Below are 16,342 nucleotides of genomic sequence, written 5' to 3'. Positions count from 1 at the left end.
AGAATTAAGTGCCACTGATGTTCAATTCTTATAACATTAAGAAAAGCAATATTTCAGTATCATATTTTCTTTAAAAACTTTTCCTACTTTTTAGTTTTTGGTGAGAGTCCTGAAATTTATAAATTTTTGGAAAACCAGAATGTGATACACAAAATAAATATTATATTTAGCATTTTGGTAGAATAAGATAAGAAGTTTAGTCAATTGCAAGCATGAAAGAGAAAAAATAACACATTCTAGCAAATAGTGATATAAAATGATGATGATTAGTATTTATTTTCTAGTTAATAAAAATCCGGACAAATATATTTACATGTAAATACTTCTGTTTTAAGAATTCAACATGGATATTAAGATTTCTTCCACCAACTGTACATTTGCTCTATTTTCAGATGTTTTCTTGACTTCATTTACAAGAGTTGATAGAAATTTACTTTTTCCATTTTGATATTTTTTAACCTAAAAAATATTATCATTATTATTATTGTTAGTTCTATACAGATCAAACAACAAACAAAATAAAAATATCTAAATATTTAGAAAATCTAAAGGTCAGCTAATAAGTAGACAAGAACTCATAAGAAGATATATGAATTTTGTGGGTTTGAATTCAATAGAACACATTATAGACCTTGGTTGGCATTGAAGATAACAATAATATATAAAAGCAAATTTGTGCATAGAACTAACATTCCATATTAGAGACGAAAATTTTTGTAATAAATGAAAAAACAAATGTGATCAATAAAATTATTCAACATCAAATCGACTATTGCTATTAACATGTTATATTTGGTTGTGCAGATGACTAGTTGTTCCTGCTTATGAACTTGAAAATGGCACTTTACCCTTTTAGTTCAAAATTGGATAATTTTAATATTTAAAAATAAATATTGCATAGTGTTATTGCACAATGTAATATTTTATATAATATTTACCAGACATTCTACAGTATTGCAAGCAAATGCCATTTAACATTGTGTTTATAAGTCGTTATGTTATAAAAATAGAATAAACATGGATCCTATGGAAGCCGTTACTCTGTTTTCTCTTGGATATATCAAAGAGTATTATGTATGCAACATGGTGAGGTTTTCTAGTACCGTATTTTACGGACTATAAGACGCACCTTAATTTTTAAGCAATTTTTTAAAAAAATAACATTTTTACCATTTTTATTATTAGATTGCAAGGCCAGACTAAAAAAAAATTCTTAGTTTATAAAACCGAACTGACCTTTAAAATCCCTGATAATCGTTATCTGAACTTTCTTCTTCTTCCTCTTCGTCGTCATCGTTGTCCTCTTCATATATAAGATGGTCTTCACTGCCATCGAGAGCGTTACTTATGCCGCACTTCTTAAAAGATTTAACAATAATGTCTTCTCTCACTCTAGACCACGACTGTTTTATCCACTGACACACTTGTTTGATTGTAGGTCGTTTTAAAGCTCCCTTCGGCGTGAATTCATGTTGGGTTTTATCCATCATCCATTTGTTCCATTCCTCTCTCATATACACTTTAAATGATTTATTTATCGAGACATGGAGAGGTTGCAATTGTGAAGTAAGTCCTCCCAGAATAACAGCAAGCTCTGTATTTCCCTGTCTGAATTTCTCTTTCACAGAATTTTTCAAATGACTACTAAACTGATCTAGTACAAGAAGAGAACTCTTCTTCAATAAAGCACCTTTCTTTCTCTCCCACACTCTGTTAATCCATAATTTCATACCAGCCTCATCCATCCAACCCTTGTCATGTACGTGAAAACAACACCTGGCGGTATTTCAGAAGGTTTTGGCATTGTTTTGTGCTTGAAAACGATCATTGGATTAAGTTTAGTACCGTCAGCACAACATGAAAGGACAACAGTGTAGTGCATTTTTTCATGTCCACTTGTTTTAATATTTACAGTTTTAGCACCTTTCATGGCAACAGTTCTGTTACTCGGCACATCAAATGTCAGAGGAGTTTCGTCCATATTCGCTATTTGGCTTAGTTCCACACTGGTTTTCTTTCAATGTTGAATAATAAAGCAATGGAATGATAATATTTTCTCTTCGTACTCTTGTGGCATCTTCTGAGATATTTTGGTTTTGGTTCGCATGCTAAGTCCATGACGCTTCATAAACCTGTAGCACCAACCAATTCCACCCTTAAAGTCTGTTAAGTCCCACTGTAGTGCTAGCTTATGAGCGTATATTTGAATCAATTTTTGTATTAATTCCAATGCCATTTTGACGGTGTCTTTGAATCCAGTTCAATACGTCATCTTCTAGTTTTGGCCATTTTGCATTCAATCCTCTATTTGCACATTTAGTCTTCCTCATTTTTTTCAGTTCTTCTTTACTAGCCCGCCAATCGCAAATGGTTTTTTCTGTTGGTGGAGGGCCAAAACGCCGTTCAGCTGCTCTGTTTCCATGTTCTTCTGCATATGCTATTAGTTTCAATTTATAGCCCGCATTATATGAACACCGGTACCTTTTATTTTTTTCCATTACGAAACTAGCTACTAACAAAAATATTGTACTGTTACCGATAACACAAATCACTTTCAATTCAAGTTCACTGGCGGGAGCCTCACACTTTCCAGGTTTTTCAAAAGGGAATCTTTCTCCCGCCGAAACTTGCTCCTTTTATACTGGTTGGAGTCCACAACCATCCTCCAATCAGCACTACGAAGTCTCCGGCCCAACGTACGCTTTCGTCGACCAATCGCCGCTCTTTGATTTAAACCCAATGGCCGTTATCCTAACCGTCGTTCTATCGGTCACTCTCCAACGGCTATTGATTTGAATTTACAGAAATATGTTACAAATAAAAAGGCGGGAATCGCCCGTCTCACGATTCCGGACCACGACACTGCTACTGCCAGTTGAATTCAATGTTACCAGATAGAGATATATTTGATGCTTCGGGAAACCTATGGCCATTTTTAAGACTGGCAGGAATTTTAAATCAAACACTGGACATTTTTATATTAATTTCGAGTATAAGACGCACCTGAATTTTGGAGGCAATTTTTCGAAGAAAAAAATGCGTCTTATAGTCCGTAAAATACAGTAAATGTTTCTTTATTTCACACCAGACTGAAGGGTGTTTGTCAACTAACCAAAAAACAGATTAAGTTTAATACATAAAACATTATCAAATGTTTTATGTATCAATTAAAAAACAGATTTTAGTTTTGCCATAATTAAGAGCAGGAAGAGTGTAACAATATCGTTCACTTCAAATTAATCGAGAACAGACTTGCTCTGGGACCAAAGTAACACTTCAAACTAACAAAAATGCAAGTTTGAACTTAACAAACGAAAACATTATGAAATGCATTAAAGATATCCAATTGCAAGTGCCTCAAACTAAATGGGGTTGTGAATTAATTGGGGATGACTAAATACCAATAACAAACCATTTTTTAGCACCATTTCTAAAAATAAACATTTGTTGAATTTGGATAGCATTAGGAAGTTGGAAGCATTATGAGAAATATTTAGAGAATGTATGGGTACTACTACAAAAATTTTCCTCGATTTATCTATCACAAAGATCATTTTTCTGCATCAAAGAATACAAAGCCTATATGCCTATTATCAAAATGTTTTTTCATTTGACTTGTTGCATGTCATGTCCCTGCACATCCTAGTCTTGCTTCCTTTAAGCTACCTCTTTCTGCATTTTAATTATTGATATGTTCGTCATACATTGTATTTGATTGTTAATGTTGACAATGTTGTTGCAAACTTGAACACTTGTTTGGCCATGGACAAGATGGCATCTTCCATTGCAAAGACTGTTGTTTTGAGGTCATAACAGCATACCTACAGTTCATCACCTGTTATGACCTTGGACAGGAAGTCGTGGTCATTTTTAACATTTTGTCGAAGCTCTGTGCATGCTCAAACTGAATAATCTCACTGGTCATTGTTCAAGAGACAAGAAGCAAACTTTGCTGCAATTTGTTTCATATTCAATTCATCCAAACAATATGTATTGGTATGCCTCATGACAGTCCAGCAAGTTTTGCAGTTTTCTTGGATAATTTCCCACACTTTCAATAATCAATTCTGGAATCATGCATGTCAATGGCAGTCCCAAATATCTGCAGTCTTCGATAGATTCTTGGTCCTTTTATTATGAATAAGTTTGATAACATTGTACATAAAAAATTGGACTGACTACTCTAGAATCCCGTAAGGAATTTCTGAAATGAACTGAATTGTTGAGTGTATGATTATCATAAAAACAAAACTCAACTGGTCACTTCCTTGAAAGTCAAATGGTGGAATATATCAGATATTTCCTAAAAAAACATGCAAGCCACAAGTTTTAGCGCAGTTAATAAATACACGCTGTCTTCTGGAATTGATTTAGATTAATTCAAACAAGAATAGGTATGCAAGTACTTTAACATTTCACAAACATCATCTTCAGGCAAAATAGAACATATCCACTTATATTTAAAATAAGAACAAAATATATCAACAAGTTTTAAATAGGAGTTCTTAACTGAAACTTGCACTTAATGATTTTCAAGCAAATTTACAAAATTTTTACATTGATTGCAAGTGAAAGCAATGTGACATAAATAAGTAAATGATGTTTGCTTATATACTGTATATGAGTTATATTGTTTTAGAGCATATTAAATTATTTGTCAAAGTGTAAGTGCCTGGATGTTAATGTTAAGAGGTGTATATACAATTCAATACATGAGAAGAAACAATTTTTAAAAACTGCATTAGAAGCGGAATGAATTAAAAATTATAATGCCTAACAAACACATAACATACAAATTTAATTTTATTCTAAGCATAAAAATTAAGCTAATATTAGAAAAATTACCAAGTTTGGATTATTTTTTATCACTTCAGAGCATAACTTTTTTAAATCTTCTAAATCTGAAATCATTGTCCAGTTATTTGCCTGAACAATCTATAATAAAGAGAAAAAATGTTATAAAATATTAAAATTTTTTTCAGATATCTGTTTTGTGTACATTCTAATTAAATAATTAAATCTCACTTCTATGGGAAAACGAGAATCGCCATCAAACATCAATTGTAAGACATCTTTTGCTTTGGCAGATGTCACTATTTTGTTGTCAATCATTTCAATATATTCTTGAATTCTGTCTGTGGAAATTAATCTAAAAAAATAGAATATAATTAATAAATTTATTGAATCCTATTTAAGCAATATACATGCATATATACATACATACATTTCACTAGTTTTTAACTTTCGTTTGTTAAGTTGTGATAAAATATCTGTCAACAATATATGAGATACGAATTTTGTATTACATTTAATTCCTGTGGACACTTCTTTGAACAATTCTTGTAAACCTTCATTCTATAAATCCAAACATAAAAACAATTTATAACATAAACAGAATAAAACAACTTAAGTTTAACTCAAAACACCAACCATTAAAAGTAATGTGGACCTCAATGGAAGATTGTATTTTTCAATTAGATATTTTCTCTCGTCGGCCGGTAGTAACGGAATGTTTTCTCGCAGACGATCAATGTTAATAGTATCCAAAGTAAGTTTAAAATTCTCTTTATCCGAATCGTCGTATAACCTAAGAGGTGGAAGATTTGGTTCTGGCATATATCTATAATCTTGTACATTTTCTTTCTCTCTCATTAAAACAGTCTCCCTAGAAAGGTTCAGTGTAATATAAAAAGCTATGCTTAATCTGTTGTATAAATGTTTCAATTTTCAACATTAATAAATTCCTAAATGATGATTATGGATTTCAAAGTGCACAATACCCGTCTGTATCAATTTGATGTTATGTGAATAATTTTAAAAGTTGTTTTAAAAATTTCAAGTTCTTTTATTAACATCATATAATTTTGATATATTTGGATTATTACTCTATTAATCCAAACTGCAGTTTGTTTCAATCAATGTTCATAAAGAAACTTTTCAAAACTATCTTTTTCCAATGACTGAAAAATAGAGAAATAAAGATATTTATTATGGAATTTTTATTAAATAAATGTAAAAATTTATGTTTTCAATGATTTAATTGTTAATAAATGCAAACATTACACTAATGACGAAAAATTTTATTTTTACATCATAATCATATTATTATTGCTCAAATAGTAAAATTTAATATGATATAAATCAATATAATTGTGATAATTTTGTAATTTATTGAAATTTGTCAAGTGATGTTTTTTGAACATGAGGGGGTGTAATAAGAAAAAGTGGGAAGATTAATAGGTTCATTATGGTGGACAAAAACTACAAATGTTAATTCTTTTTTTTAACTGGAGTTCTTTTTTGTATATTCTACAAAAGACCCACAATAATGAGTTGGCTGAGCAGTTATGGAGGCAGCTTACTGCTCTGGGGACCTGGAATAAAATCCAATTTGAAAAACCCCAGAAATTTTTCAGAGATGGTCTGTCCCACAGATGTTAGACCTCATCCCTCACTAGCTGGCAGTGCCATATGGGCCTAATTGAACCAATAATGGGTCTGAATAAAATGCCCTTTTAGTGCCTATAGCCAGAGTTAAAATATATTATTATTATTATTATTATTATATATATAAATATACATATATAAAGAAATATATGAAATTAAGAATGGGCATTTTAGAATATTAAATAATGTAGATACAGTTTGAAAAATTTGACATTTGGCATAAATTTAAATAAATAATGATCAAAATATAATCAATGAAATTTAAAATTCTAAATAATATTAATTTAAAATATTTTTTTAAGGATAAACATGATGTTTAAAAGTTTTTTCACTTATATGATGATTATGCAGGTGGTTTGGAAAGTTCTTGAAATTGCATATTACTTGGTGTTGTCCATATGAAACAGATGGCATCAGGAACCAGTATCTCTACTTGTCACGTGTGTAGCATTTTGGCAACAAAGAGGAAATAGAAAATGCTGTGGTAGATGACATAAGCAGTGAAGGACGATTATGACAAAGAAAATGCAGAAAATAGAAATTTGTGCTAAGATAAAATACAGTAAGACTCCGATTAACGCAGGGATACATTCCTAGACGACAAAGTGCTAAACGAAACAGTGTTAAACAAAGTCATTTTAACAGAGTAAACAGGGAAAGGAGAACATGCGACCAAAAATAAACAAATTTTACTTCAATTTTAAGTTATTTTTATATTAATTTGCATAATAATATGTTAAATAACACAAACATATGCACACAGAAATGTAAAGTTCTTCTCTTGCGATGAAGGTCCTGGCTTTCCTGAAATTCTTGCTTTTTTGAAATAAAGTCATGTAGTTTCATTTGTCGCTTTCTTTTTTTTCCTTAAGCAAATGTTGATAGCAGAAGATTGCATCCAGAACACCTTGTTTTGCTTTTGCACTCCTTTCAAAATCTGGATCATTCACTAGAATTTGATCAATGATTTCAGTTATCGTTACCAAACTTTTACTAAGGAAATCTGTAGAGAAATTTTTTGGGTTCTTTGTTTTCAGAATTTCTATTTTCCTGTTCTACACGAATTTCTTGTTCTGCCAGTTCTTGAAGGTAGTCATTGCTGAGAGCCTTACCAACTGTTGTTGGTAAGGCTCTCAGCAATTTACTCAGATCACTCAGAAATCACTCAGAATCAATTCACTTAATTCACTCAGAAATCTGCAGTAACTCCTCAATATCCTGCTCATCTACATCTCATAGTCCTTCTGTATCAATTAGGTTGACAATTTGGTCAATTTTATGATATAGCGATAGGCTCTTCTCATTGAGAATTCTTGGATACTTTCAGCTACAACTTCTTCCACACTTCGTTTATGCATTTATAAGTTAATTCTTGCCAAGCAAATCTGATATTTCCTATGGCATCAATGATGTTATATTTTTTCCAAAATTGCACAAAACAAACAGATCTAAGGAAAGTACAGTGCTACGATGAATTGCCACCTTTTCCTGCTTCATTCGTGATCGTAAATAATCATATTATGTATGAATTAATAAAATGTCGCGATAATTTAAATCAGCATAAATTTTGAGCTTTTGTTAGGCTTCAAGCAGACCACATTATATCGAATCAGCGTTAAATGGGGTCTTACTGTATCTGATAAATAAAGATTAAATGTTACAGATCAAAGCCAATATGGATCAAGTTTTGGAGTGCCCCATCAAAGCAATTCAATAGTAAGCAAATGGATAATGCTTTTCAAACTTAGCTGAGAAAGTGTGGAAGATGACAATCACAGATGACCCACAACTGCTGTTATCCCAAAAATAAACAGACAAAATCCATGATGTTGTACTGACTGACTGCCACTTGAAAGTGCAAGAGATTGTTGAGGTTGTGGGCATCTCTGCTGACTGAGTGTACAAAATTCTGACCCAAGAAACTAGGCATGACAAAGATCTCTGCATGATGGGTACTACATTTGCTCACAGCCAAACAAAAGTGTATATGGACAACTTTCAAGAAGTGTTTGAACATCTATCAGAGGAATCCGTGAGAATTTTTGCATTAGTACATGACAGATGAGATGTGGATCCACCCCTATAACCAAGTCTAAGCAACAATCTAAACAATGAAACATGTGCACATTCACTGACTCTGTAGAAGGCAAGTGGTTCCCTCTTTGGGAAATCATAGCTTCCATTTTTTGGGATGCCAAGGAAATTATTCTTATTGACTACTTGGAAAAGAATAAAACCATCACTGCCACTTATTGTGACCTGCTAGACAAATTGAAGACTGCTATTGCACAGAAAAGGCTCCATATGAATAAGAAAATCCTTTTCTATCATGACAATGCATCAGCACATTCTGCCTGCCTCATCCAGCAAAAACTAGCTGACTTTCACTTTCATATCCTTCCCTATTTCCCATACTCTCCTGACTTGGCTCTTAGTGACTTCCATCTCTTTTCATACCTGAACAAAATGATAATAAGCAAGAAATATCAAACAGATGAAGAGGTTATTGCTACAGTGAACAGCTATTTTGCAGAACTTGACAATTGGCTTTTTCTGCTGAAGTAAAGGCTTTGGAATAAATTTGTTATTCTAAAAAGGAGATTACATCAAAAAATAAGAAATTAGTTTATCCAGATTTTTCATTTTATTATATCCTATTCCAAGAACTTGCTGAACCATCTGCATACAAAGATTTAAGGTCAGTTTATAGTCCAATAGCAACATGTAGTCTCAAGATTGCTATCTGTTGCTGGAGTTGACAAGAACATTGTCCTGTATATAGTCAAAGTCTGACCAATGGCTAACTTGGTGCAGCACAATGCTGGAATCCAACAGCAAAGCTGAACATCTTGTCTGCTATCATACGATTCCAAACTGATTCTGATCATATGAGTTTCTCGTATGATAATTTCACTTGAAAATTGTATAGAGTGACACCAGTCTTACAGATGAAAAAGAAGTTTGGCACAATATTTAATTAAATTATAAAAAATTTATCACAAAAAGTAATATTGAAATTTAAAATAAAGAAGAATGTTTTCTATTCAAAAAGTATATTATTTTTCTTTATCAATTATATTTTAAATGAAAATTCTTTAAAAGTGAATCTAGGTGATTTCTTCTTCACACAAGAGTGAAGAAATCAGCCATAAAATAGTGTTAAAAAGAAATGAATCTTTCTCCTATAGGATTATGACGACGAGATGGCTGAACAGTTAAGGCAGCAGTCTATTGCTCTGAGGGATCCAGAATTGAATCTGAATGGGTTATAAACCCCAAGAATCTTTTGATCTGTCCAGATATATCATCCCTCACCATATGACAGTTCTATTGTGAGCATGGCTAGTATTGTGAATCATAATGGACTTGCTAAAAAAGCCCTCTTATTGCCCATATAGCAGAGACTTAAAAAAAACCTGTAGGATCTTTTTAAAATGTTATATTTGTTTATTATGATTTGTAATAATATAGATCTTTGTTTTATTCAAAAACAGAACTGAACCTGATATATTTGAATTATAATTATTTTTAATACTTAGAATAACTTTTTAAATGAATAAAATGACTTACTTTATTACATGATCATACTTTCTTGTTTCATTTTTTATATTTTCTCCAGCTTCTAATAATCTAATCTGACGTTTTATTTCAAAATCTGGTTAAAAACTGGAAATTATTATTGTTATTCAAATGATTTATAAATTTATAATAAATAAGCTAATTTGTTTGAAAAATTTTTAATTTAATATTAAATATAAATTTAATTAATTGTTTAATAAAAGTTGTATTACCGATAGCGTTGGCAACATAACGGGCACTGTTAATATTTTTTAATTCTGTTCTTATTCCCATTGGTTCTCCAGGTCTATTGACAGATATATTAGCATCAATTCTCATTGCACCTTCTAGAAATAAATGAACATGTTTTTAGATTTATCTTCATATCTTTGTAATAGAATATTTTGAAAATAACTTTTCTTTATATTAATTATACCCGGTAAAATATTTGCTGTAAAAAGTTGTTAAATTACAAACAAATGGGGAAAATAAAGCAAATAAGTTTATTAATATAAGGCTTACAAAACTACTTTCTAAACAATAATTTTGTGTAAATAACTTTAAAGTTCAGTATTCGTGTCTGTATGCAAATTAATTCAATGATATATTTTGGATATAGTTTATTGTTTCTTTCTCATTTACTTGTAAAAGTTTCTCTATGCTTTGCACTGTTTTACTTAAAAGAAATAATATCAGTCCTCCTGACCAAAATTTAATTTTTAATAATCTTTCTGTTAATAACATAAAATTAAAAAATAATAGGAAATCAGTGAAAGAATGTCAACTGGAGAAGTTATTTTTGGGAGCAATTTTATACAGAATGGGGTAAGTTCAATAGCCAGAATGACAGAGAGAAGTATTATTATGGTAAGCATGAAACTGGGCACATTTCAAATAATAGATCATCATTTGAATTCAATCACTTTGATTATTATATGAATGGCATATTCTTGCATAATTCATTATCAGCATGTGGAAATAATTTGAATGATTCACAATCTCCGATTTTATTATTGTCTTTTAAATTATGCTTCTTCTGATACTTCGAGTTTGCCAGAAATATTCTATATCTAATTTTGTATGAGAATTAATCATGTAAGAATTAAGTAAAATTGAAAGTTTTATAATTCCTCATAATATGGGAAAAATGACAATTTAAAAAAAAAAAATTGTGGAAATAATTTGGAAAGGATGGCTAGAAAAGGACCGCTTCTAGTTAAAGTAAAACTACTTTAAGAACAAATAAAAGTAAAAAATTATATACAACTGTAGATAAGGAGAAGAATATAAATTATTTTATATTGTGTCAGTGAGCAAACACCATTCATATTTATATAAAGCTAATTAAATTGCCTATATTAAAAAAAATTGTTTGATTCTTTGTTGAAATAAGACAAATGAACTAAATAAATCTCATTTATCACACTTGAATAACTATTTATCATCATTAAATTCAAAAAAAAACTTTGAAAGAAAATTTATTGCATTTTTTATAGTTTTCCAATATAAAATAATTATTCAGCCTAAAATAGCAGTAATAATTTTTTCAAGCACTTTTAAAAACTTTCTGCCTTACACACATTGAAACAGTTTGAAAAATTAACTATATAAAGCACATTATATTAAAAAATGTTTAAAATTACTGTTCAGGTTGAAGAAGCTTTATAATGAAATCACATAGTCTCAAGTATTTGAATGACATTTAAGAGCAGAGGTGCCAAAAGGTTAAATTATTGAATGACTGCTTTAAATTTACATAGCAATTAATTAGAAGATATTAGCAAGGTTGCAGCCTAAGTTTTAAATGCAAAAATGTGTACGTTGGACGTTCAGTTTAAGCCTAGAAGTTTGACAATGACATTTGGAACGTCAAGCATGATTCCACCAATGTTCCAAATGCCATTGTCAAACTTCTAGGCTTACAGGAAGGCAGCGCCGAATGTCCAGCATATACTTTTTCGTGTTGAAAACATTGGCCATAACCTCACTATTCTTTCATTTTTTGGATTAAAAGTCTATGGTTTACACTTTCATACATCACAAGTTTTGAAAAGAACTGAATACATTTTATTTTGTAATAAGGAAACTTTATCAGAATATTGTAAAATTTAATTATTTTTGAATTATTGTTTAAATCTTATTTCCATGTACCAGGTTGTTCAATAAGTTTTGTCATTCGATAAAAAAAACACAATTTTATGGTTTGAAATACATTTTATTATTCAATATAATCTCCCTGAACTTCAATACACTTGTTCCAGTGATCTATTGATTCAGGACTTGATCCAATTTATGGATTCCATCCCTGAAGTGAGAATCCGGAAGACTGTCGAAATACGCTTCCATGGCTGCTATTACCTCTTCATTCGATGAAAATCTTTTCCCACGCATGAATTTTTTGAGATGTGAGAACAGCCAGAAGTCAGAAGGAGCTAAATCTGGCGAATAGGGAGGATGTTGCAACAATTCGTATTTTAATTCACTGATTTTCGCGATGGTTTTTTGAGCTGTATGAGAGGGTGCATTATCTTGATAAAAAATGATTTTTTTCTTCTGTAAACCAGGTCTTTTCTCACGAATTTTTACATCCAGCTGGTCCAAAAAGTTACAATAATAGTCTGTGTTTATTGTTTTACCAGTTTGGAGATAATCCACGAAGAAAATTCCTTTTGCATCCCAAAAAACTGATGCTAACACCTCTTGGCCAATTTCTGGACCCTAACTCGCTTCGGAGCCGAAGTACCAGGTTCACACCACTCCTTAGCCTCTTGTTTTGATTCAGGATCATGATGGTAGACCCAAGTCTCATCCATAGTAATGAAACAACGCACAAAATCCTTTTTATTTTTTCTAAAACGCTCCAAATGTTGCTGAGAAAGTTGCACTCGAATGTGTTTTTGCTCCATAGTTAGCGAATGCGGCACCTATTGTGCACACAGCTTTCTATAACCCAAAACATCAGCTAAAATATTGCTCACACTGCCTAATGAGATCCTAGGGCTTCTACTAAATCTCTCTCAGTTAATCGACAATCTTCCAAAACCATATGCTGTATTTTTGCTACGATTTCTGGTGTTGATGCACTTTTTGGACGTCCTTCACGTGGATCGTCTTCGAGACTTGTACGGCCACGTTTAAATTCAGCAACCCATCTTTCTACTGTTCTAATTGAAGGTGAAGAGTCCTTATACACTTTTACCAATCGTTCATGAATTTGTTTTGGTGCTACACCTTCCAAAAATAAGAATTTTATCACTGCGCGATATTCAATTTTTTCCATTGTAAAAAAATACACTGACACGTCAACTTTGAACAGCTGCAAATATAGGAATGAGTTGACAGATCTACATGAAACTTCACACGTGTTTATTAAAAAGTAGTACTATTTTTAGAGAAATAAAGCCACAAACCTAATAGCGTCAAAACTTATTGAACAACCTGGTATTAAAACCTGAAAAAAAAATGAAATATTGCATGCATTCTCATAATATTAATTTATTCCAAACATATTACAATTAATGAAACAAAACATTAGAAATTTAAATTTTTGCAGAATTTATCTTTATTATTGTTACTATATTATTTAATATTTTCTTATAGACAAAAAGTGAATTATTCTGACAAAAAGAAAAAGGAAATCAATATTTAAAAATTAAACATATAAAATAAAATGATTAACTAATTCTCTAAAATCAACTGTTTGAAAAATCACTAGAACTTACCATTCATGTAACCAGAACACGTTCCCAAACACTGCAAGATTTTTTGAAGTTCTCTAATCAATCCTGCCGCCTCTTCTCCATTTCTGAGATCCGGTTCAAATACTATTTCCATCAGTCCTATTCCTAAATCAATCATAAATTTTTAAAGTTTTAAAATAATAAAAGACAGTATAATTTATACAGAATTAATACATTAAACGAGTCAAATCTTCAAAGACCTATTACGATTGTCGATAGTGACTTTTGTAAGTTTGACAAACGTACATTACTAAAATTAAGGCTGTTGTATAGATTACTGCCTATGGAATTTTGGGACTTTGAGTATATATTTGAACTCAGGGGATCGAGACGAGTTCAACAATATGCTACTTTTGGACCGGAGACCAAAAATAAGAAAGTTTTGATATTTACGATTTCTTGCCTTTCACAATGCATTCTATGCCATTTTAGTTTTCCACTAGGTGGCATTTGACTGTTCATCCCGGAGGGGAGCCGCTGGCAGGTTGCCCAGTGTTTAACATCACTAGTTATTGATTCACAGTAGTCCTTGAACAAAAGAAAAAAAAAAGTAAACGTATACTGAACTACAAGCAGTGCCACCTAGTGGAAAACTCAAAAATGACATAGAATGCATTGTGAAAGGCAAGAAATCGTAAATATGATAACTTTTTTATTTTTGGTCTCCGGTCCAAAAGTAGGGTATTTTTGAACTCATCTCGGTCCCGAATTCAGATATATACTCAAAGTCCCGAAATTCCTTAGGGAGTCATCTATACAACTTCCAAAATTAAGGCCAGAATTAATAACAATACATATGATAAGTTTTCACTTAGTATACTCCGGCAGGATAATCCAGTATTACCAGCTCTATTTAAATCTATCAGAGTCCGACCGTCATCGATATCGTGCAGACTTCTGCCACTGTCTTGTTCTAACTGCAATTGTTTAATGTGGGAGGAACAGAGGAAAGGTGATTTGTAAACTGCAGAATTATAAACGACAAATTCTAATTTTCCATCAGTAGCAATGGGTTTTCTCTGCTGAGTGATTTGGTAACCCGCCTGTAAATAAAGTAGTTTTAAACTCGGGAAAAAACTTTTATTTGCAAGAAATAAAAACTAACATAATTCACAGGGGCAAATCGATACAATTACACCTCCAAACGAGATCTTGTCGGAGCCAGAGACTGCACCCACGGGAGCGAAAAAGTCAAAGGAACCACGCCTCTACACACGACCGTTGGCAAAATACGGCCCTCCAAAATCAACCCACTTCCGGATCACACGCAATCGGAGGTCACATCGCTCCAGTATCCCACGTAAGTATTTAGCCCAAGCTAGCATGCTGGCTTCGATTAGTCCACTTGACCGTTGGCAGAATACTCTATATAGTTTTAGTGGGTGCCAAGGTGCAAGCAATGGTGAGCACCGAAGTGCACGATTACGTGCGGAGCACAGAGAATGGGCAGCATACCGACCCGGGGAGGCGAGAAGTACAGTTTCATTGACTTTTTTGTTCGAGCGGGTGACTCTACACCTCCGGGGGTTGGAAAGTTTCTCATTGGGAGTACATCTTACCGGCAAATCGACATAAAAATAATGTTTCCTATCGAAAAGTGAGACTTTATGTACAGTACATCCAAGTGCCAGAGCCGTTAAAACTGCACTTTCCACGCAGGAACGATTCAAAACCTGTCGGTAAACACAATCATTTAGTTTGATTAACGATAAATTATACAAGCGTCGACATAGAAAGTCACTTGCCGGTAAAGTTCCGGGCAACGCGGCATCGAAAAACGACACTCGACTGTTAGGAAGAGCGGCAAATTCGGTGGACGATCGAGAAAAAAGTTTTGAATGCGACGAAATTTGAGCGTGAATTTCTAAACCGACGACACTTTTCCATTTTGCTTCGTCCACAACGTAATTAGGAACATTCTGATTACAATAATATCTAATTTTATTTAGAAATAACTTATTTATCGTCCTTCGGCATTTTAAACCAAGCGACCGACAACCACCGCCGGTAGCCATTCTCGCGAGACGCCATCTGGTGTCTAATTATTAAATCGAGAAAATTTTACGTATATTATTATTCAATAAAATTCCAAGTACGATGAAATTATATACTATAAAATTATATGTGTAATTTTAAAATCTTCAAAAGAAAATTTTTTTTTTTTTAAATAGTAAAATTACTCTGATCTTGTCAACAGTCCTTTTTAACGAATAACGAAAACTTTTATAAACTATAGGAGAGTTTAAAATATCCTAAAGCTGTTTGAGAAGCGAAGCAACTAAAGAATTAACCAGGCATTTTGCTTTTCAACTCTTTTCGAATAGCTTTATAGACTTTCCATTTTCTTTAATGGTAGCATGTTTATGAAAAATGTCTTGTAATATTTCGGTGTAAATGATAATTGAATTACAAATGCCTTGTGTGTTATGCGAAAAATGTATATACGAATTTTGAGTCTACACTGCTATATAAAATTCCTTTATATAAGATTTTAGTACTTAGATGTAACGAATAGAGTAAGGTTTGAGAGAATTAAGTGGACGATAATCATTTTTGCATAATTTGGCCACGTAAAATGAAAAAATAGGCACATTTAT

At 32.0% G+C, this 16,342-nt stretch overlaps 1 protein-coding gene across 1 annotated transcript; it reads right to left on the bottom strand.

Moving 5' to 3' along the window:
* Window positions 1-244: 244 nt before the first annotated feature.
* GatB (glutamyl-tRNA(Gln) amidotransferase subunit B, mitochondrial) lies at window positions 245-15,766 on the bottom strand. Its single transcript, XM_067282470.1, has 11 exons — window positions 15,491-15,766; window positions 15,305-15,418; window positions 14,590-14,788; window positions 13,728-13,850; window positions 10,239-10,352; window positions 10,018-10,102; window positions 5,431-5,665; window positions 5,225-5,355; window positions 5,026-5,149; window positions 4,846-4,935; window positions 245-459 (listed from the first exon to the last, which is right to left on the bottom strand). Exons 1-11 carry the CDS (start codon window positions 15,758-15,760, stop codon window positions 331-333), a joined length of 1,614 nt encoding a protein of 537 aa, XP_067138571.1. The 5' UTR covers window positions 15,761-15,766; the 3' UTR covers window positions 245-330.
* Between the last annotated feature and the right edge of the window lie 576 nt (window positions 15,767-16,342).

The sequence above is a fragment of the Centruroides vittatus genome, unplaced genomic scaffold (genome assembly GCF_030686945.1).
Source record: "Centruroides vittatus isolate TY-2023 unplaced genomic scaffold, ASM3068694v2 contig_956, whole genome shotgun sequence".
NCBI lineage: Eukaryota > Metazoa > Arthropoda > Arachnida > Scorpiones > Buthidae > Centruroides > Centruroides vittatus.
Note: the sequence above shows the minus strand (reverse complement) of the source record. Positions and strands in the feature narration are given on the sequence as shown.